Source organism: Silurus aristotelis (assembly GCF_946808225.1).
Source record: "Silurus aristotelis genome assembly, chromosome: 16".
Taxonomy (NCBI): domain Eukaryota; kingdom Metazoa; phylum Chordata; class Actinopteri; order Siluriformes; family Siluridae; genus Silurus; species Silurus aristotelis.
The window spans coordinates 4,218,631-4,243,186 of NC_139589.1; the positions used below are offsets into that span (position 1 = coordinate 4,218,631).

The following is a 24,556-nucleotide window of genomic DNA, read 5'->3' on the forward strand; positions in this document are numbered from 1 at the left end:
TATATATATATATATATATATATATATATATATATATATATATATATATATATATATATATATAGGGTTGGATAAGCACGTATTAGTTTTCGAATACAAGTTTTAGCACTTGTAGCACACAAACGCATAAATGTCAGAAAAGTTGTCACAATTATTAAAGCTTGTGCCAAAGCGACAAGGAAGGAGTGCCGAGTTTGTAAAGAAAAAAAGCATGTAAAAAGAATTTGCAGAGGATATTTAGCAAAAGAAACTTGTGTCTGAATAGAAACAGTAAAAGAATTCATTTTCAATTATGTGCAAAATTGCTATATCGCCCCTTACGAGTCCGCCGGCATGACCTTTTGGATTTTTTCCGTATGTCTACGGCAACGCGTTAAATTACTCCAGGGTTTCATACAGAAAAGAGAAGGACATCATTCATCATTCAACAGCAGCAGGTCTGCAATTATTTGATTTGACTCACAAAAAATGTGCTTTTTTTTTGTGAATTTTGAAAACGCAGCTGTAACTTGAAAAATTGTTGCCTTATCGATCGCTTAAAAATGTCTCCTTATAATTAAAATGATTTAAATTTAAAATAAATGTACTCAGTTCCGGTAATATGCATGAAAAAAGCCAATGATGGGTACAGTGTTGATGTGTACATTCACAGCATGCTATTGATATGGTAGTGGCCTGTATGAGCATTCAAATATTCACAAAAATGAGAAAAAAATTGCATCAAGCTTCATCAATCTCAGGATTGATGGCGTTAGAAATCTGTGGTCAGAGATGATGCAGCACCTCTGAAGCAAATAGGGTTAAGGGCCTTGCTCAAGGGCCCAACAGTGGCAGCTTGGTGGTGCAGAGGCTCAAACAACCCAACCTTCCAATCACTAACCCACAGCCTCAAGCAGACATTTGAGCATTAATCTCACATTTGTCCCATGTTTGACTTCCCATGCTTCTTGTATTGTTTGGTTTGTGTTCTATATGTAAGTTTAGAGTTGTTTTGTGTATTGCTTATAGTGCGTGTGTTTTAGTTTGGAACCTTTAACGTATATTCTGCATCTGCCTTTGCTTTAATTACATGCTAATTAGACTTTTTTCTTTGTAAACAGGATAAACTCATTAATAATGCAGCTAAATTTATAACAGTTACATAATATTAGTGCTGGGTAATGTAATGCTAATATTGATATCCACTGAAATCCTTTCATATTGTTAATTACACTTTGAACACCATTTTTTTATTATAATGATTTATTACAATTCAGCTTACGTTTATGGCATTTGGCAGACGCTTTTCTCCAGGGCGACTTACAGTTATCTCAGTTACACAGCTGAGCATTTCAGGGTCAGAGGCCTTGCTCAAGGGCCCAGCAGTGGTACTTTGGTGGTGCTGCGATTTGTACTCATGACCTTCCGATCAGAAACCCAACATCTTATTCTCTGACCTACCTCTTTCCAGAAAATCTATAAAAAAATCATTATAAAACTAACAAAGCAGTCGCTCTTTTTGTTTTGTTTTTCAGTTTTTATATTTGATACATTTTATTATAAATTCGTTGATCTTTCTAAAAAAACACTTTTAGTTTAGAATTTGTATTTAAACTATTATTTAGGTTGCATAAATCTGTCTGTCTGTCTGTCTGTCTGTCTGTCTGTCTGTCTGTCTGTCTGTCTGTCTGTCTGTCTGTCTGTCTGTCTGTCTGTTTGTCTGTCTGTCTGTCTGGTATCTTTCAGATGCATTTACACTTTTAAAGATTCACATTTTCTTTTTCTGCTTTTTGGAAAAAATAAATAAAAGGGAAATCTCCCAAAAGACTGCATTAAGCATGAAATAAATAAAAAAATTTAAATTATTAATTTCATTATATTGTAATACAGTGGTACCTTGACCTACGAGTTTTTATGTTCCATGTTATTAAATCAGGAAAATACATTTTTAAATAACAAATCTTGTATAAAAACATAATAGACAGCGTACGTAAAGATATAATAAGGTTTTAATAAGTGATTAACCTTGATTAACCTTAACTAACCTTGAGATGACTAGAGCTAACGAAAACGGGGGGGCGCGGGGTGGGGTGTGGGGGGTTGTTAGAGCTGATAGGCGGAGGCGGAGGGAAAACTCGTTTTTTACTCTATCACTATTGTACAATATGTATCCCTAAACTTTTCATTTTTTACTTTTTCTTCTTTGCTTATCTTAATTTTCGTCACAATCTTCGCTTTCTGGCTTCGCCATTTCGGCGTCTCGAGCTCGTACCTCAATTTTTTGCTCGCGTAACAGAGCAAAAAATCGACAGAGTGACCGCTCGTACCTCGGAAAACTCGTACATTAATGCACTCGTATCTCAAGGTACCACTGTATTATATATATTATTATACTGCACATTCTATAATCATAGAGAATACATCATTTTGACTACATTCAGGAGGTCAGGTTTTCACACTACATTTCTTTCACTCAGCCATTTTTGTTGCCTGCACGGTGCTCCGGCTTCCTTCTAGAACAATCCACGCCCCTTCACTTCCATCCCAATGTTTTGGTGTGCCAAACTTCACGGGTCCAAACTTCCAAAATGATTCATGAGAATCAAAGCCGGGATTTCCCATAATGCTCTCACGGCCTGATCAGCGCTGTTACTTGTGAGTCCTGTTTTTACCCTCATCCTTCCTCTGTCCTACTCAATCTATCAATCATTCCTCCTTCAGCACGTAAGTGTCCTCAAAACGGCTTTTTTCTCTTAGCTTCTTCATCTCACCGGCTATTCGCTGGCCGCTCGGCTGTCTTTCCCCGACCCTGCATGTCCTGCTGTGCCTGTGTACACACAGCCCACTTGGTCTGTGACATTTGCAGAGATTTATCAGGACAAAGTCTGCCAAATGACCGAGCACATGCAGAAGAAATACAGACTTTTGTGGCATAGACGAAGTTTGGCAGGATCCTGAAAGCAGACAGTCAGTAACCCGAGGATTTCAGACACAAAAATAAACATTTATTATTATTAAATCACTGATATCCCAGAATATAAAAATATTTCAGCCTCAAATTCTACAGAACAAAGAATAACAAACACTTCACAAATCCAGCCACGTGAGGATCAAATCTGACCTTGAAACGATCCCCTATTAAACAATGCAATTTCCTGTGTCTGTAATTGTTTTTGTGCCTGTAAGTGTGATTGTGTCTCTAAATGTTTCGTCTGTAATTGTTGTGTCTGTAACTGTTGTTTTGTCTATAATTGATTTTGTGTGTAATAGTTCAATTACAGTGTCTGTAATTGTTGTTGTGTGTTTAAATGTTGTGTCTGCAATTGCGATTGTGTCTCAAATTGTTGTTGTGTCTTTATATCTCGTTTAGTCTGTGAGCATTGTTTTGTCTGCTATTAGTGTGTCTGCAAATGTTCATCTGTCTAACTGCTCTGGTGTTTTTAAATGTTGGGGCTCCTAATACTGTCTGTAATCGTTGTTGTGTCTGTAATAATTGTTGCATCTTAAATTGTTGTGTCTGTAACTGGTCTGTCTTTAACTGTGTTTGTGTCTGTAGTTGTTGTTGTGTCTGTAATTGTTATGTGTGTAACATTTGTTGTGTCTGTAACTGCTGTTGTTGTGTGCCTAACTGTCATATTGTCTGCGATTGTGGTTCCGTCTGTAATTTTTGTGCTTGAAATTTTTGATCTGTCTGTAAATGGTGTGTCAATAATTCTTGTGTTTGTAACAGTTGGGTGTAACAGTAGTTGTGTCTGCAATTGTTATGTCTGTAACTGCTGTTGTATCTGTAATTGTTAGAAAATCTTTGATTGTTGCATCTGTAACTGTTGTCATGTCTGTAATTGTTCTTGTGTCAGTAACTAGTGTGTCTGTAACTAAATCTTTTGTTGCTACTGTGTCTGTAACTGTTGTTGGTAATTGTCACATGGTTCTGTGGTTCAGTTCTGGCCCTGTATACATCTTGTATTAAAATGAGGCTGTGTGTTTTTCTGCTCGCAGATTGAAATCAGTGAAATCTATAAGACTGAAACACACACACAAACACACACACAGCATCGCAGCATTTTAACATAATCAATAGGCATCAGCAAAAGCACACGTCTCGCTGCAGCCTTAACCTCTCATCAAACAAAGCGTGCAGGCACGATATTGATAGACGGCTGGACTGCGAATCAATCCACGTCGGGTGCTTAAATGATGTCAAGTGCCTGTGACTGATCCGCCCCGAAACTCGCAGGCCATGATAGAAAACTCATCAGCAGGCCACGTCAAGAAAATGTGGACGGAAATCTGTTTCATCTCTTCGCCTTTCATCTCTCTGTCCACATCAAACCTTGTGTCCTGCCCCACCTCTCCACATTCCCTCTTTCTCTCTCTCTCTCTCTCTCTCTCTCTCTCTCTCTCTCTCTCTGTGCCCATTCTCTCAGCTTTTTTCTCACACCCTTGCTAATATTTCTTTTATTCAGTCAAGTTCAAGGACCTTGAACATTTTCAGGTTTTCTTTATTACATTCCAGTGACTCCCTAAAAACGACAAAACAGAACAAAAAACATGCAGTAGAGAAACTCAGGTCTACTAAAAACCTCAAAAACTGTGCAGAAATCAAAATCAGAATACTTTCTGATCCCATAAGAAAAATTGTAAAAAAAAACAAAAAACAAAACCCTAGCATCTTAAGCAGCTGGGATTTGGACTGGGATTTGTTATTTCACATTTACTATTTTATTGCCACAAAATGTTTGCCTATTATTATTATTAATAAAACTCGGATCACGTTACGGTTTTTGAGTCACGGATCGGATAAAATTTCGGATCAGCAAAAAAAAAAGGGGGGGGGGGGGGAAACAAAAATAATTTGCTTTCCATTTATTACAAGAAAATTTACAGCAAGGAAATGCTTCATGCATGCGATTTAAATGATGCAGGAGGCTTTTTCGAGTTCTTTTGCTCCTCCACTAGCCGTTGTTGTTGACTGATCAACATGTTCCGTTCACGTGAACACGTGACTGCTCTGTTTGGGTACGGAATGACTTGAAAAAGCAATATCGAAGGAAAAAATCTTTCAAAATAGAAGATCAATCCGCAAGTAAAAGAAATGAACAATTAATCCGATGTTTCATGTCCTGGCCGAACCGACAGATCACGGATCAGCTGCGATCCGTTGCGCCCCTCATAAATAATAATAAGCATTTAAGATACATGAAGTTACTAAGCAACTCAAGAGCCATGAGGATAGATTTCGACTGTAATTAATATCAACAGTCTGCCTCAATGGCCCAGAACCACAGATTGCATGAACAGTTCCACATTTAAATGTCTATTAATGAACAGCGCACCTCAACAATAATGTAACTTAAATAAATGGATATTTGGTGGGTTTCTTCCTCATGCCTTCTCAGGTAGTTTTTCCTTGCCACAGTCACCACTGGCTCACTCATTAGGGATAAAATTATAATGAGAAAATTTATAGGCACTAAACTTATACATTGCAACTTTATAACCACATTATACACATGCTGTTGCCTCATCAATCAGAATGTTCTTACAGTTGCTTCTCCAAATCAGTCTGCTAGACACCACAGCTTCTACAAGGCTTTTCTGTGGGCAGCCATGAACACCATAGAAGAAGAAGAAAAAGAAGAGAGACCTTGTGATACGATACAGACGAAGTCCATGTAATCGCTTATACATTGGGTGATTAGCAAACAGCGTCGCTAGGCAAAACAAGAGTTTGAACGTGAAACAAAGTCCTGTACAGATCGATTAATTCATATTAACTGCCATCTTGTTTTTAGCACGGCTGCTTGAGAGAAAATGTATAGTTCTATAAAAGTTCAAAAACATTAGCTCCTACTGATTCATAAGACTGGTCAGGATTGCATTAGCTGGTGTGTGTGTGTGTGTGTGTGTGTGTTTGTAATATTTTACTGTAATATAGGTGGCATTTTCATGCTAAATAACCCAAAGTGTAGCCTGAGTGAAGCTGCTATTAAACTTCACTGTACATTTACCATCAGTCCTTCGTATTTGTGCCCCATTTATTTATTTATATTAAATCTTTTATTTACATTAATTTCTCCTCACTATTGTTGCGTCTTTAATTGTTGTGTGTGTATGTACTTATTAATGTGTGTATAAATGCTCTTGTACTCTAATTGTTGTTGTATGTGTAATTGTTATTGTGTCTAACTGTTGGTGTGTGTATAAATACTGTGTATTATTGTGTGTGTAATTAAAGTTCTGTGTAAAACTGTTGTTGTGTTTCTAATTGCTGTTGTGTACGTACATGTTTTTGTGTGTCTAATAGTTTTTGTGTCTAATTATTGTTGTGTATCTAATTATTATTCTGCGTTTCAATACTGCTGTGTGTGTAATTGCCATGTGTTTAAATGATGTAGTGAGTAACTGTTGTGTTTAAATGCTGCTGTGTGTAATTGTTGTTGCGTGTTCAAATTGTGTGTATAAATGTTGCAGTGTGTGACACTATTGTGTTGAAATGTGTTTCAATGTTGCTGTGTGTAATTGTTGTGTTTAAATGCTGCTGTGTGTGTAATTGTTGTTGCGTGTTCAAATGCTGTGTGTGCAATTGTTGTGTGTTTAAATGTTACAGTGTGTGACACTATTGTGTTTAAATGTGTGTTTTCAATGTTGCAGCGCGTGTAACTGTTGAATTTTAAATGCTGCTGTGTGTATAATTGCTGTGTATAATAATTATTGTGTGTCTAAATGGTGTTGTGTGTTTAAATGCTGTTGTTAGTTTAAATGCTGTTGTGTGTGTAATTGTTGCGTTTTTAAATGCTGCTGTGTGTGTTATTGTTGTGTGTATAATTGTTGTCGTGTGTTTAAACGCTGTAGTGTGTTTAATTGTTCCTGTTTGTTTAATTGTTGTGTTTTGCTGCCTCCTTGACCGGGTCAGTTGCGTTAAAAATAAAAGGTCAGAAGGTTAATAAATAAAAATGTTGAGCAAAATAAGAAACACACACACACACACACACACACACACACACACACACACACACACACACACACACACACACACACACACACAGTCTTCAGCACTCTGAGGCCTCTTTCGTCTCGTCTCCATGTTAAAGACGGCAGTTGAGGTGAACATGATGGAGAAGTGCAAGCCCAGTTTCCAGCTCGTTCCTCTAATTCCCCCCAGATCTCCTGAGAAAAGTCGCTGATAAGAGCACGGAGGCTGTGAGTCCACGGGCTGCGTTAACCGAACGCCCACACACTCATTTCTCACCGCTCGGCTTTAAAAATCGACACGATATGCTCCGGCATGACGTAGCCATCAGCCAGAGTGTACTGTAGTGTTGCACCGCAATCGAAAAAGATTTGACCCGGTGGTTTTATAGGCCCCGTGGTGAATTCGCTGCATACCAAAAGCGTTATTTTTTGGGGTGTGTGTGTGTGTGTGTGGGGGGGGGGGGGGGGGGTCTACAATGGTTTTGGTGCCTGAATAGCACTAAGTCACAAACAGTGCTTATGCAACTACGGCAGATTTGGCATTATTACATAAAGTAAGTTACGGCTTGAGCTGAAAGGGAAGGATTCCTGAAAAATTTTTTTTTCTCTTTTTGCCTCGAAATGAAATCAGTGCTGTTTAACTCAATACCAATATCATGACTTATCAGTCAATCAGTAGAGGTTGTGTGTAAAAAAAAAAAAAAAAGAGAGGGAAAGACGGCTGCTTATGAATCGCTGACTCGGCTCTCAATTACACAAAGCACCACTTACAGCTGCTGTCATCAACTGATAGCTCTTAACACACGCCTGGATGTGAATTACCTCGTCCTCCAGCCGGAGTCTTTGAAGCCTCATACGTTTCGACGGTGACTATTTTTACGTCAAAAAAAAAAAAGTGTCCTACTTTTTATTCTTTCATGTTTTTTTCCCCCCTCAAAATCAACCTCCCTTCTCTCTCTCACTCTCTTTGCATTTCCCCCATCCTCCTCCCGCGAGCCAATCCGAGCACACCCTTTGCATAACAACACTCAATTCCTCCAATCAGTATTCTCTCTGCGAATTCAGGGCCACAACTCGACGACTTATTTGCCTCTCTTTCTGTATTATAGGTGATAACGCATGCACAGCGTTTCAGGGTTTTTTTCTCCATAAAGGTTTGCTGTATCATAGACGTATATATTCTTTAATCTTAATGTTCTGAATTGGTTTGTTTAACAGGCTTTGAAATGGGTCACTCACACACACACACACACACACACACACACACACACACACACACACACACACAATCTGTCTATTGTGTATCGTTTTTATACGGTCAGTGTTTTCTATGGTGTCTTTTTAACATTTTTTACATTTTTATAAAAGGGGGCGGGGCTACAGTAACTATACAGTGACAAAAATCGCAGTTGTCCTGTTTAGTCCAGTCAGCAATGCTGTGTTTATACAGTAGCGCTTGATAAACACCGGGCCTCAGAAAGCTGTGAGTGCAACGTGTGGCAGCAGAAGCCGCAACGATTAAAACTGCAGACTTCTAGATTCTTTATTAAAAAAAAAGAAAAATTAATGCATCGTTATGAACTATTTAGTGTGGCATCTAAGTATGAAGATGAAGAGTCATGGAGACAAAGATTTAAAACTGAGTCAGAGAGCCTTCAGGACAAACATTTGGGGAGGAGTCAACAATGCAAAAATGTAATCCTCAATTCAAAGATTATGGGTGGAGTTATCAATATAACAATTTAAGGCAGAGTCATCGATATAACTATTTAAAATGAAGTCATAAATGGAAAAATTTAGTGCAGAATCATCAATAGAAAGATTTAGGTTGGAGTTGTTAATAAAAAAATAGGGTTTAAACATCAAAACAAAGATTTAGGGTTCAGTCATTAACTTTTAAGAGGAGCCATAATACAAAAGTTTGGGGTGGAGTCATTTGATACACCGTTAAACAAATATCAGTGATAGGAATCAATGAGCTACGAATTCAACAAATTATTGCATCAGATCAATATGAGTTGTATGAGAAATGTAAGAGTAGATGAGAAATAGCTGTCGTTCAGTGCAAACATTTACGGACTACGTAGCAGATCGACGTGAATCAGTTCCTTTTTTTCACAGTACAGAGCCAGAGATGTTCACTCTTAAACCAATAAAAGAAATTTTATTTAAAAAAAAGTATGTTTCTTCTCTGCTTTGAGTTTACAGGGGTCTCTGTGTCCTCTGAGACGGTGCTAATGTGAAGTACAAACTTCACCAACAAAACATAACCACTTCAAATGAACCTAGAACAAAATTCGGGCCGGAGAACAAATTAAATAACCAGCACAAAGAGAAAGTTCAATCCAGAAGGTCCAGCAGATCAGTGAAGTGTTCTCCCAACGGCCCAGAGTGCGCAAACTAATACCTGTGATAAATAATCGGTGCTAAAGACGCAGTAAAACAATGCAGGAGGGAACCTTTATTGCCAATGTGATAAATTTATATATATATATATATATATATACATATACACACACACACACACACACACACACACACACACACACACACATACATATATATATACATATATATATATATATATATATATATATATATATATATATATATATATATATATATATATATATATATATATATATATATATATATATATATACACATACGAATACATGTACCGTTACATATATATATATATATATTTATTTGTAAACCGTATACATAATGCAGTTTAATTTTCTATGCTTTCTCATTTAAAATTGGTTGTCATTTTTCATTAACACAATTTATTAATATTAATAATAATATTACTATTAATAATAATATTACTATTACTATATAAACTATTAATAATAATTATATATATATATATATAATTTGAACACTTTAAACTTTTAAAACTACAATTTAAAATAAAATACCTGCTTGGTTAAATAATATATAAAATAATATTTAATAATATTCTTATCAAAATAGAATACATTAAATTAATGCAATACATTTTTTTATTATATTGATTAATTAAATAAATTTACACGAATTAAATTCAACAGTTTACAATTGTTAGACCCCATTTGGGTAATGCAGATGTGTGTGTGTGTATGTGTGTGTGTGTGTGTGTGTGTGTGTGTGTGTGTGTGTGTGTGTGTGTGAGTGTGTGTGTGTTTACATTTAATATTTAATTTTCTAAAGATACTGTCTACTTATTTCATCATGCCTTGACAAATGTTTTCATTCCTTCCATACTTCATTCATTCACTTCCTCTACATGTGGATGAAAGGATTTTCCCCTGTCAAGGGAAATTCTTGAAACTAGACATAAAGCATTAAAGAATCCATATGGCTAGGGTTAGCTGCTATCCAGGAAGTGGCTAGCGGCTAGTGCTATGGATTTAAGATTCAAGATTTTTCTTTTTTTTTTTCAACTTTTAATTTAACTGCAAATTGCATCCTGCATATAACTTTGTTTGTGTGTGTAGCATTAGCCGCTAGCCACTTCCTGGTTAACCAACACTAGTGCTATGGATTCTTTACCGTTTTCATGCAAATGTTATTTCCGGCACGGTTGTGTATGTTTTCAGGTTAAAAAAAATGCGTTTAATGTGCGGGGCGGAGACTTAACAAACTTGTGGTCCGGCACTTTATACGTTCCTGAGGAAACTCAGATTTTAACTATGTTCTGCACGTAAAAAAGGATTGCATTCAGTACGAATACATGTACCGTTACACCCCTTTTATATAAAAGCTTCAGCACCATGTTTCAGTCGTATCATAAAAGAATCTGAGGCTGCAGCGTGTTTAACTGTAGAGAGGTGTGTCTATAATGCAACACATTACATTGACTACACATTATATGATGTTGTGGAGATACACGTGGCAGCACACACACACACACACACACACACACACACACACACACACACACACACACACACACACCCACACCCGTGCTGAATCGCACAAACAAACCAGCTCTGCCTTAAACAATGAATTATTAAAATCAGCTCTGGCTAATTTAGCAGAATTCAGGTCGGTTTGTGTGCCGGGGCTGGGAGGCAGATGTCAGTCAGAGCTGACGTGTGTGTGACAGGAGTGTGTGTGTGGGATCCCTGAGGAGATTTTGTCTCTGGTCATTAAGTCTAGCGTGAAGCTTGCGCGGGGGCTCTGACGGCTGACACCGGGCCCATGCTCGGCCCTCTGGAACACTGTGCTGAGGCAAACGAGCCACGGCTTTGCATCATCTGACCCCGAGGAGAACTTAGTGCGCTGTTGTTCAGCACGGCTCCCCCTGCAGAGTCGCAGCTCGCCGAGTGATGCAACTCGCGTTCAGCTGGGAAACACGCATGCATACACACGTTAGCACATTAACGCACAAACACATACGGGACACGACGGCCCAGGTAATGACGCTTTACTAATAATCCTCACAAACACACACACACACACACACACACACACACACACACACACACACACATATACACTAGAAAAAAAAACTGTTCGGATGTTAAGTGGAAATAAACAAGTTCAAATGCAAATGTTTCCTTTTCTAAAAAAGAAAAAGAGAAGAAAAAAAAAAATCGGAATTGTTGCCAAGCAGTCAAAGGAAAAAGAGAAGAAAATCGTTTGACGTAAGACGCCGAAAGACCGCGCACAAAGAAGAATTGCTCGCCAAGGGATTATTCTCACATGCTAAATGTTTTGTTCTGCAGATAAAAGACTCCAAAAACTTCGTAATTGTCGTTATTTCTGCTTGCGCATTTGCATCACAATGAAGAACGGGAAAAAGAAACATCACACAAAGATGTACATTTATGCAAAATATAGAGACTGATCTCTGACTAATACAGATTAAATGAGACGATGACGATCTGTTTTTTTTTTTCTGTAATTAATAAATACTAGTGAGTTGAAGCAGAAATGAATCCGGTCTTATGCGTTTTTTTTTTTTTTTTTTTTTATATACGTCTATTTTGAAAATAGTCACGACACATCTTAAAAGTCACACCCCTGACTCGTCCTCTATAACACTCGCCAGGTTATACAGTCACTACGGGGACCAGGAAGTGAGCGGCAGGGTTCAAAAGCAGTGACCCAATCCCAGGTCCTAAGACATGTTTTGTAATGCAACTCAATACTTAACATTTAAGGGAGGTTTTTGAGCATGGAGTAAACTTGACGTGTCAACACACATTCCAAACCGTAACCTGACGTCCCAGGTTCCAATCTTGGGGTGAGGAGAACTCGCAGAGTGCCGCCAGCAAGCCTGAGAGAACTTACGTCAGCCTAAACTCATTGTCAATTAATGATGATGGAGTGGACCTGGAAGACATGCGCCATTAGGCTGGAGGAGCGAGGAAGGGTAACGCAGCAAATGGGCGCCATCTCTCACGCGCCTCCAATCGACGACATTGAGGATGACAGGGGTGGGAGAGAGGTACGGAGAGCGTGGGGAAGACGAGAAAGAGTGAGAGAGAGAGAGAGAGAGAAAGAGAGGGAATGCTTCTCTGAAAGCTGAAGCCTTGAAGCACAACACAAAGCCATTCCTGAGCCTCACGACCAGCTAATCTCCGAACGATCGTCGAAAGTTATCCAAAATAACAGCAAACAAACAAACAATTACAAAAGAGTCAACACAAACAAAGCTAACGAGGCGCACCACTTTCCTGTCCCTGATTTTTGGGCGAAAGACAGCAGCAGTAATTAAAAGCACCATGTAATTTGTAGGTAAAATAAATATTTTGTGTGCGAAAAAAAAAAGGAAGAACATGTTCATTATCCATCCTTGGTGTTGTCTGTAATTACAGCTGCAGACCTTCGAAACTTTGATTGCAATCAAGATTAAACTTCACATCTGGGAGGCTCTACTGCCCACCAGCTTCAGCATCTCAGCTCAGGTTTGTTCCTCAGACACACCCGGGTGCTCAACTTGAAAATGACGGGATTCACAAATGGAAAGCATGACCATACAGCTGGATTTCTCTTTCTCTCTTCTCTCACACACGCACACACACACACGCACGCGCGCACACGCACACACCAGGCGCAGTCCTAGGAGCAGTATTATACAGTAACACTCACCACATCCGATCGCGTAATGCCTGGTGCACTTTGCAAGAATGGAAAAGCGCGTGCACATTCACCAGCATTAATTATTCAATCAAATGCAATTTAAATAAATAAACAAACAAAAATTTATTAATTAATTAACGCATGCATGCCATTAAACTGCAACCTTTTTTTTGTTACTGTTGCTTATTAAAACATCATGAAAGGTAACCAACGCGTTTTGCATGCATCTCTCTCTCTCTCTCTCTCTCTCTCTCTCTCTCTATCTCTCTCTCTCTCTCTCTATCTATCAATCAATCTCGAACGCGCGCGCGCCCTGCAGTGCAAACCTACTAGTTAAAGACCAGCCTGTTCTCTCGCTCGCGCAACAGCCGCGGTTGCGCTTACCTTTCCGTTTCTCCATGGTGTTGTGCGCGCGCTCTTTTACTCATGCAGCTCCGCCGCACATTCCTTCAGCATCTCTCCGTCCGGGCGTTTCCTTTCTCTCTCTCTTTCTCTCTCTCTCACACACACACACACACACACACAGCCGCTCTCTTGTCTTTTAACACATGCACGCGACAGAGAGTCGAGAGCGAGAGCGCGCGCAAGCTTGTCCGCGTTGAGAGGCAGCGAGCAGGAGCAGCGCGCGCTTTATGAGGAGGGGAAGGAAGGAAGGCGAGTGGAGACTGACGCGGAGCTGCACGTTGCGCGTGCGTGCGTGCGTGAGCGTGTGTGTGTGTGTGTGTGTGTAAGAGAGAGAGAGAGAGAGAGAGAGAGAGAGAGAGAGAGTGTGTAGGTGAGCTGAGCTCGTCTCGTGCGCCAGTCATGGGTCCTGCCTGGCGCACACCTCTTGTGCAATCGATTATGATTGACTACAGACCGATCATGATTATTTATTGATCTTTTGGTGGAAAAAAAAGGAGTAAAAGTCTTTATTTGTAACATATCAGGAAGCTGGGCACAGGGTCAGTGTGGAGCAGAGAGGTTTAAGGGCCTCACTCAAGGGCCCAACAGTTTAAACCCCTGACCTTCTGATGATTAACCCACAGTCTTATCCACTGAGCTACCGCCTCCAGAAAGAGAGCTGCTGGATGAAAAACATTTAGAAAATCCCTATTTGTAGTTTAGTGATAAAGGTTCTGGGTTACTGATTGGTCGGTGGTTCAAGCTCTGATATTGACCAATCTGCTATTGTTGGGCCCTTGACCAAGGCCCTTAATGCATTGTGTATCATGGCTGACACTGTGCTCTGAACTCTTCTTCCTAGCATTACTGGAATTGTGAAGAAATAATTTCATTGTGCTGTGACGGACATGTGAGAACTGTACAATCTTTACCCTTTAGATTGAGGAGAAAGTTGATTATATATTGCTCAAAGTATCGAACAAAATACGGTATCGTAACATATGGTATCGTAGCGGACTCAGGAGAATCGCAACAGGATCAGCAACACTGTCAGATCAAATTGTAGCAGCTTCAGGGATACTATGGAATAATCGAATCGCTATCAAATTGAACGCTCGTGAATACGTGCAGGAACACGTGCGATATTGTACAAGACCCAGGGACATAATGTAATTAAGTATAGAACAGCATAAAGTATGCACTCACTGTCCCCTTTATTAGAAACACCTACACACCCACAGTCACACCCACAGCTCATCGGGGATCATTTTTTAATTTTTCCATTCTGTAAAGGTACAGAGCGGCAATGTCAATTGTAAGAAATGCTATAGAAACAAACTTGAATTGAATTGAACCTACATATCGATGCGGTTATCCAGTCAGACAATCTTCATGGCATATGAAATGGCCAGACTGGTTTTAAAATGACAAGAACTCAAATAAACACTCTGTACATCCGTGTTGAGCAGAAAAGGATCATCTGTATTTATGATATAGAAGTATGTATTCTATAGAAGTATCCTGTACTGGTGCACTTTTTGGTATTAGGTAGTGCACTGTAGTATTTTGACATCGTATTTAGTACATGGGTGAGGTTCCCTGGTGGTCTAGTCGTTAGGCTGCGGCGCGCTTACCGCTGTGGCCCGGGTTCGATCCCCGGTCAGGGAACCAACCCCGGCCACTTTCAGTGCCGGTCCCAAGCCCGGATAAAATGGGGAGGGTTTCGTTACGAAGGGCATCCAGCATAAAAACATGTGCCAAATCGAACATGCGGCGGATCCGCTGTGGCGACCCCTAACGGGAGAAGCCGAAAGAAAGAAAGGAAATTTAGTACATGGGTGAGCTGTTTGGGACATGAACTCTGAGGGAAATCATACATTGAGGTATACCGTAGCTTTTATTTAAGGTTTTTTAGCACAGTGGTGTGTTGTTTATGATGTACACCATAGGGTCAACTGACGTTTCCAGCCATATGGGGTTCTTTCACAAGTTGGAGCCACACAATTGTATAAGATCTTTGGTGTGGTGGCATTACATTTTCCTTTTCCTTAAACTAGGAGACTCAAATTATGCTTTACTTGGGTTGGAGTGGAAGATCTCCTGCTATAGAGCTCTGACCCTTAACCCTACTGAACAACTTTGGGGTGAATAAGAAACTATGATTGCACCCCAGTCACCTCATCACCTTACCTACATCAGTATCTGACTTTACTAACACCCTCGTGGATGAATAAATAAAAAATCTCCACTAATACACCAAAATCTGGTTGAGCATCTTTAGAAAAAGAGTGGCTCTTATTATAACAGGACTCCAATCAGGACTACATGTGGAATGGCATAAATTTTCTGTCCATATAGTGCACCTCCTGACCACCTCCTATTTTACCCTAAGGTTCCAGACACACCATTTAATGGCAGTTCTTTCAGAGTATCAGCCCTTAAACACCATATCCGCAGCCCAATAACACGGATTACATCCTGACTACAAGTCATTTTTTTCTGTATCAAACTGGCGCAGTAGTCGATATTTTAGAAGTGACATGAAATCACTCATCACGAGCGTCCAATCACTACGCTCTGTGAGTTAGCACGGTTGGTGGCTGCCAAAACAATAAATATTAATGCCATCTTCTGGCAATAAATCATACCGGACTTAAGAATTATTCTAAAGCAGGATTCTGATCTATTAAATGATGGAGAAGCTCAGCACCCCCAGCAAGGGTGGAATTACTCTTTCCGGATGGAACATGCAAAATCTTGTAAAGTTTGTTTTGGTCTATCCTGGGAACACTGGGACAGAGAGCATGAACAGGATGTCACACACATACACCCAGTCATGCACTGGTACACACCTCGGGGCGATTTGGAGTCCCTGTTTATACAAGGGCGTAAAGAAAGAGGAGAAACTGGGTGGCCTTGAAGTGAACCTGAAACGCCACACAAGCTGCATGGCATTATATTCGGGCAGTGGCGGGCGGTCAGGGCCAGCAAAGCCTTCTCTGCTGACCTAAACACTATCAGAAGCACTGACCCACATTTATAACATTAATTCTAATATTTGTTCCATGAAATTGTATTAATTGATTCCCAACAGTTTATTCTCTTCATTTCGTAGCGTTTCTTTTGGCTGCACTGCTTCCAGTATGTGGATGTTGGATTTTTTGTCCAATCAGATTTCAGCCTCAATGTGCTGCCATGTCAATCTAATCTGCCCAGGGCCTTCAAAGTCAGTACTGCTGGCTCTTTTACCTTAGTCTCTATTAGCAATGGGTCTGTTACTTTAACCAACCAGATTTCATATTCGAGGCAAAGGGCAGCTAGCTGGCCCAGAATAACATCAGCATTTTTCCGTTCTCTGATTGGTTGGTCAGAGGGAAACTTTTACAGCCAAGTTCAACCCTGAAGCTAGCTAGCTTGTCTCAGCCCAGGAAAGGGTTTGTTCACCACTTCCAGACCAGTGAATACGAGCGGTACCACTGGATTACAGCCTCTGAAAAGCGGTGCAAACAATAAGGCTGCATCTCTGGTGAGTAGGTTGTATTTTATTTAAATGTTTTTGTCATGTTATTAGACAAATGTTGATTCTGAACTGCTCCAGATCATGTAGGTGGTACAGTTGCAGTTGTAGTGTAGAGATTTAGAGTCTTAACTGGGTTTCTTGCTTTAGTAAAATGGTGTTCACCCTCCATATGTGAAATGCCTCTCTCTCTCTGTAATACCACGTGTTGTTATATTGCGTTTTTGTATTGTATTGATAGTTTCTATAATTGCGATGTGATAGTGGTGGTATTAAGAGGTGGATTAAGTTGAGTACGTCCCCACTGAAGGCCCAGGTACCAAATGCATGGCCCGCTACTAGATTCGGTTCATCCAAATTTCAAACAGTAATTATTTCTTATGTTGAAATGTCACAGTGGGGAGAAAAAAACAAAGCAAAAACCTAAACACAGTCAGCCACAGCTAAAAAATGTCTGTATTATCATCTGAGTTTAATGGAGAGTTTGCACAGCTTTCATTGTTATCATTTTCTTTTGCTTCCTAATTGCAATTCGCTGTACAGTCCTGTGCCTTACGCTCATAAACAAACAAACCATCAAACATTTTTCACTGAGTGACTGATGACAGATTAATTCGTTTGCATTACTTTTGGAGTGATTTCACCTAATATTGAATTAGCCTTTATTAGATATATTTTTCTTCCACTTGAGACATCCTTATTCAGAGTTACTTAACATTATCTTATTTATACACCTGAGCAGTTGAGGAAGAAAGGCTTTGCTCAAGAGCACAGAAGTGACAACTTGGCTACAAATTCCCAAGTCCAATGGTTTAACTATCAAGCTACCACTTCCTAAGTCCAATGGCTTAGCCTCTGAGCTACAACTTCCCGAGTCCAACATCTTAACCACTGGGTTACCAATTCCTAAGTCCAATTTCTTAACAACTAATCTACCACTTCCCATGTCCAATGTCTTAACCACTGACAAATGACCCAAATGACATTTAGTAAAACCTGACATTAGCAAAAAGCAAGTGGTTTCTAGCAACACGGCTAGCTGAATTGTAAAGCGCATAATTTTATGAATTAATTTGACGAATTTATTTTTTTAACATGAAAAAAATTTATTGGATGCTTAAAACTGAAATGCAAATGAAAAGTTTTTATTTGGTGTATATTGTAGTATACAGCCATCAGCTGGAGAAGAAGAGAGCGCATATTTTGTAGTTAAAACTCGTATTTTATTCCAATAATACTCACATAAAGTATAAATATGGCTAAATGAATACTTATAGTCCCAAAGAAGAAGAAATACTGCATTATTTTCTACCCGTGGATATTTTTATCCTTGTCAGGACATTTTGTTTTCTGCCATGTGTATATGTGTTGTACACAAACACACACTATAGAACTATAGTATATCAATAATAGGCAGTGAATATTGTGTGTGCATTTATCAGTGACCAACATTGCACTTCGTTGCATTGTATTCAGATGGTGTAACTTTTTCCACGGAAGGCTCGATGGCGCACCTTCCCTTTCTATAAATCCTGGCTGAGGGAACAGAAAAAGTGCACTCATTAGGGTCTAATTCAGAGACAAACTGTCTCGCCTCAAACTGTCGCTTTCTTGGCCCGGGTTTCTATTTGCTGCACGGTTGTGTCTTGGCTTGCCTGCTTCCAGGAGCCGTGGTATTGTGCTGTGAGACGCTACAAAGCAGGCTGCTCTTCCCACGCGCGGGCATCCGTCCTCATTACCCCAGCACGGCATGCCCGCTCGGTGCCAGCGCTCACAAAGATCCCCTCCGCCCAGAGACTCTGACAAATGCTCACAGAGCAACAATGGAGCAGGAGACTGCGTATGTGTGTGTGTATGTGTTATGGTGTGTGTATGAGACACAGTGAGAAATAGAAAGGGCACAACTCAGTGCTTTGTTGTTGCCTTCACCACAAAACCTCACAAAAAAAAAAGTGGATGAAAATGAGTGCATATTCGGATTACAGCTCGCGGGCCTTCTGTTCTCCGGAGAAACGGTACGACAATGGGATCCGGTCTCGTGGGAGCAAATGCTGAGATATATATCCACGTGTACTTTTGGAAGGTGGCCCATACCATCAATCTTTTTCTCACTCTGAAGGAAGAATGGAAGCAGTGTTAAAGGGATGCAATGTGCTGGAAGGGATGAGTTCAGCGCTGGCTTTTGTCTAGAGCACAACAACTCTGTTATGTGATGTTCGGGGGCTAAATGATCACCTTGAGAAGATACATGCACACACACACACACACACACACACGCACGCACCTAATTTAACACTGCAACATATATGTACATGTAATTCAGGAAGTCAGAAGACAAAGTAGATGAATAAATAATAAGAGTATCTTATAACAGCAAAGTCACAAAGCAGTTGCACAGAAATTTGTATGCTGATTATCCACTAAAGCAGCAATTTTCTCACTTCACCTTCACTCCGCTAGCTCCTCGTCAATGGCTGATTAGCTGATTGTCCACTCGCTAAAATTCATGTTTTTTTCCTCTATCTGAAAAACAAAAATACTTTCTCACTACCTCTTTATGAATAAATATTCAGGAAAAGATGTATGTCAGGGGTTAGTGTGGCTGATTCCACCACAGATTCTAACCTAGCATGGAAGATGTAGCTTCCTGCAAATGTTTAGCCACAGAACCTAGCTAACTTGTATAGTATGGTATGGTTTTGATATGGGTAAATAAAATACTAAGAATAGTGCAATGTATATCATGATTTAGTTACTGAAAACTTTATGCAGGCTTGTGTTTACCTGAGATATAACGTGTACTAGCTAACTAGCAGGTAGCTAGCTAGTTAGCTATAATGGAAAACAGCTGACATGAAGTAAATGTCTATGGTATATATATATATATATATATATATATATATATATATATATATATATATATATATATATATATATATATATATATATATATATATATATATATGGTACTAGATGCTGCTCTTTCAGGGTAAAAGTATAAAAAGAGAATGATTTCAGTATAGAGAGGATGGCACTAAGTTGAAGATATAGATAGACAGTATAGAAAGATGTTGGTGTGGAGTAAAGGTATAGAGAGAGGATAAAGTGAAGGTATAGAGAGAGGGAAGAGGAATGATGTATAACGTGAAGATATATAGAGGAAGGGTATAGAGAGATAATGTACAAAATTAAGGCATAGAGAGATGATGTATAAAGTGAATGTATAGAGATGACTACACACACACACACACACACGCACACGCACACACACACCAGCATCAGTTCTTTGTACATCTACACTTTGTGCTATAGGGTTCTGTTGTACACACATACACACGCACACATACCAGCATTAGTTCTTTGTACATGTACATGTAACGCTATACAGTGCTATTCTACACAAACACACACAATCTCTCTCTCTCTCTACTCTACCTTGACTGGTCTCTGATGAAAGACCTCCCTGAATAGTTTATATGCCGCACTGTAATCTTTCACACTATAATACACACCAACTCACATGACCTTCACTCAGGTACAGTAAGATAAATGTGCTGAATGCACAACATGTGTACACACACACACACACACACACACACACACACACACACACACACACACACACACCCTCTGACTAACCTCATGGAAATAGCCACTATATTCATTTGAAATGGCATAATCTATTGTGGATGGATGAGTTCCTGGACAAGCTTATCTATCACTCGAATCCATTCTCTACGCCCGTGTGTGTTCTATCTCCCTGCTAATGACAAGCAAAGGCCTCAGGTGCTACACAAGCATATCTCCATAATAAAGCAGTTCACCTGTTTGGCTTCATATCTCGGCCAAACAGACCAGACCCTAAATCGCTTAACAGGCGTTCATTCACGAAAGGTACAAAAGCGTGCACCTTGTTTTCAGTGAACGCCGAATCGAAACGCCAATCAAACTACAATCTGACCTTTGGGGCATAACCTGATGGAAAGCACATCCGAACTGGAGAGACGAAATGTGCAAGTTTAGCAGCATATCAAAAATAAAGTGTGTATTTATGTGAAATGGAACTCTTCATTAAAATACTGAGAATGAGCAATTACAGCACGTTCACGGCAAGGAAAAGGAAAAAAAAACTGATGAATTGACGTGCATTTTTAAAATAAAAAGTCAACAGTCTGGAGTGGATTATCCCTCTTGCAGCACAGTAACCACACCTGGAGATGATGTTCAGATGTTTTATTTCAGGATGTTTGTCAGATTTTTTGTCTTTAAATCTCTCTCATTTCAAATGCATTTCATCTCCATTTTTCATCACTAATCCCAAACGCAAATGAAGAACTAGTAACAGAGGCTCCAGACATTCATATGTATGCAGAAAAAGAGAAAAAGAGAGCGAGAGAGAATTGGCATAATAAGACAGAAAAGCCTAGTGTTTTGTCTGTCTGTCTGTCTCTCTGTCTGTCTGTCTAAAAATTGGTGGGACACTTTATGGTAACTGTTTGTGGAAGAACCACATATGGCAGATAAAAATAAATCTGCTATATGTGGTTCTTCCACAAACAGTTACCATAAAGAGTAGCATTTTTGTGGATGCAGAACCATAACATTTTCCCTTCACTTGAACTGAAAGACCCAAACCTGTTCCATCATCACAACACTCCTGTGCACAAAGCAGCTCCATGAAGATATGCTGTATATGGGTTGGATTGGAAGATCTCTTGCTATAGAGCTCTAAACCTCAACCCTATTAAACACGTTTCTGCACCTCACCTCAGTACCTGACTTTACTAACATCCCACACAAATCTCCACAAGCACACTCCAAAATCTAGGGGCATATCTTCCCAGAAAAGTGGGGATCATTATAACAGGAAATAGGGACTAATCTATCTACACATAGCATTAAAGTATTTACATGGATTTACATTGAGCATCTCCCAACCAATCAGAAGTGTCCTTGAAGCTATTTTCAATACATACCAAGCACATTCTTCATAATGTTGTGACAGCCGGTCCATCTCCACACTAAGTTATTCCTGCCTTGCTAGCCTCTTCCTGAGTGTAAGAGAGTATTTCTATTCACACACACACACACACACACACACACACACACACACACACACACACACACACACACACACACACACACACACACACACACACACACACACACTACATGTCATTTCAGCGTTGCCCCGCTAACAGGACCCTGTGCTATATTTACACCTGTACAGGACGTATATCTGTGGCGAGCTAAAGGCGAAAGCTACAGGTACGCCTGACAACTCATCTGCTGCCGTTTTAGCTCGAGTTTTTTCCAGTTTTGTGGTGTGGGGAAACAGCAGGCAGAGGATTGCCTCGGTTTTCTTTACCTACAGCCTCCAATTAGCATATGATCAAATTGAACAAAAAAAAAACAAAAACAAGGCTCACTGTGTGTGTACAATATATCACTGAGCTTTCAGTGCACTCAGGAGCAGATGGAAACAAACAAGCGTCAAAACGTTCGCGCTGAGATTTACCGGTCTGGTGTGAGCTCTGAGTCCAAGAGTGACACATAATTAAACATGGGAATCACTGCTGAGTATGGAATTGTAATTCTTGAATTAGTAGAATAAAAGGTTACACAACTTCCCACTGTGTGTTCTGATCATAACCTACACTACGTTGACACAGATTTGCAGACACCTGGTCACAAGTATGTCATGTGCTTTTTGAGCATCGCATTCCACATTTAGTCCAATTAGATCTTATAATTCCCTCTACTCTTCTGGGAAGATGTTCCACAATATTTTGGAATGTGCTTGTGGAGAATAGGGCTCATTTAGACACAATGGTGTTAGCAAAATCAGGTACTAATGTAGGTGAGGTGAGGAGGCCTGGGGTGTAGTCAGCGTTCACATTCATCCCAAGGGTGTTCATTAGGGTTGAGGGTCAGAGCTCTAAAACAGGTTGCTCAAAATCTTCCACTCCAACTCACATAAAGAATATTTCTTCATTGAGCTTGCTTTGTCATGCTGGAATAGGTTTGGGGCTCATGAAGCTTCATTATGGTTTTCATGGGTTGGAGTGGAGCTCTGACCTCAACCCTATTTAACACCTTTGGGATGAATTGGAACGCTGACTGCACCCCAGGCCTCCTCACATCACCTTCAGCAGTAAGTGATTTTACTACACCCTTAGGAACAAATCTCTCACAAATCTCCACAAACACAGTCCAAAATTGGGTGGAACATCTTCCCAGAAGAATGGAGGTTATAATAACTAATAACAAATGGGGACTAATGTGGAATGGGACGTCTAAAAGGTCATGCCAATCTTATGGTCAGGTGATCACAAACTTTTGGTAAAACATTGTACCAATATAATTTGCTTTGTTTATATCATATTTGTCTTTGTTACATCATTCACTTACATTTATACTTGTTTCTTTATTGCTTGCATTGATTTTTCCTTAGAATTTGTTTTTATGTTTTGTTTGTCACTTATTCCTTTCTTTGTTAATTTGCTAATATTTAGGTTGTTCCTTCTTGTTATATTTCTGTTTGTTACTTTCCTAATTTTCTTTATCTTACTTTTTTTTTTATTTCTGCATTCTCCATACCAGGCAGCTGTTTGTCTGGTTTGTTGTAAGTCTGTGTTAGATGCCATTCCACAGTATGTAGCCGAAGGTCAATTCTTTTGGCAGTATTGCATACTGCATATCACTCAATGCTGATGAATAATCCATGGTGCTAGAATTCTACAAGCATATTAACTTCAGGCTTTGGATATAACACATTCAGGGATATTCCACAAACTTGTGGGCCATCGGAAAATTCAATACAGTAAACAGATCTGGCCGAGTTGTAGCATTATGTCAGCAGTGCTGGTCAAACCACATCGTTAATGCCAAACAGTAAAATTGTTGACTGTGGATGAGTGAGGACATGGAGATCTGATCTTAAATGTTTATATTTTTATGTAGCCTTGGCATATATGCTTCTTTGGCTTCCTCTGGCTATTCTTGTTCTTTTATGTGGCCCTAATCTGGCAGATTCAGTCTGAATTATTCTTAGACTGCCGTTGTATGTAGTATCCAGGACAAGAGATGGATGAGTTTAGATGGGATCTTGGCCATTGACAGGCCAAAGAAAAGAAGCATGAGTGCTGGCTGAAATTTAGGACTATCAGTCTGGCAAACTGGTCCGAAGGCTCGTTGTTGGACCAGCATTCTTATCAGGGTATCTGGTTGAGTAAAAACTGGTCATGTGAGCCAGGACTTAGCCAGAAAGACAGTTATAGGAGGTGCCAAGACATTAATCCAGTACCCATGAAGTCCCAGTCTAGCCAGGGTTAACCAGTCTTGGTCTTTAAGGATCGGTTTAAGTAGACATTACCAACCATACTAATCATATACAAACAATAATAAAAATAAGAGGAAGAAGTGAAACACGAGCAATCCATTAAGATTAATTTGCCTTATTAAATACTAAATAAAAACACCTAAATAACCAAATAAAGACCCTGAACTCTGTCTGATTTGCGGGGCTCCATAGCTGCACATAAGCAGTTAATCAGCAATTATGAATGTGTCACTGTTTTAAAATTCAAACGCTGGCATACAGGCTTTAATGAGAACATCTTCAAA

General features: G+C 39.6%; 1 protein-coding gene across 4 annotated transcripts in view; it reads right to left on the reverse strand.

Annotated features, from left to right (window-relative positions):
- Positions 1–24,556, reverse strand: part of tenm2b (teneurin transmembrane protein 2b) — a 331,309-nt gene that overhangs the window by 133,797 nt on the left and 172,956 nt on the right. The window contains exon 1 of one of the 4 annotated variants that reach the window (XM_083564504.1): positions 13,414–13,746. The exons of the other annotated variants lie outside the window; for them this stretch is intronic. Within the exon in view, the coding sequence (XP_083420630.1) occupies positions 13,414–13,429 (16 nt within the window). The 5' untranslated portion in view covers positions 13,430–13,746. Of the gene's footprint in view, positions 1–13,413; positions 13,747–24,556 lie in introns of those variants that run through there. 4 annotated transcript variants of the gene reach the window in all.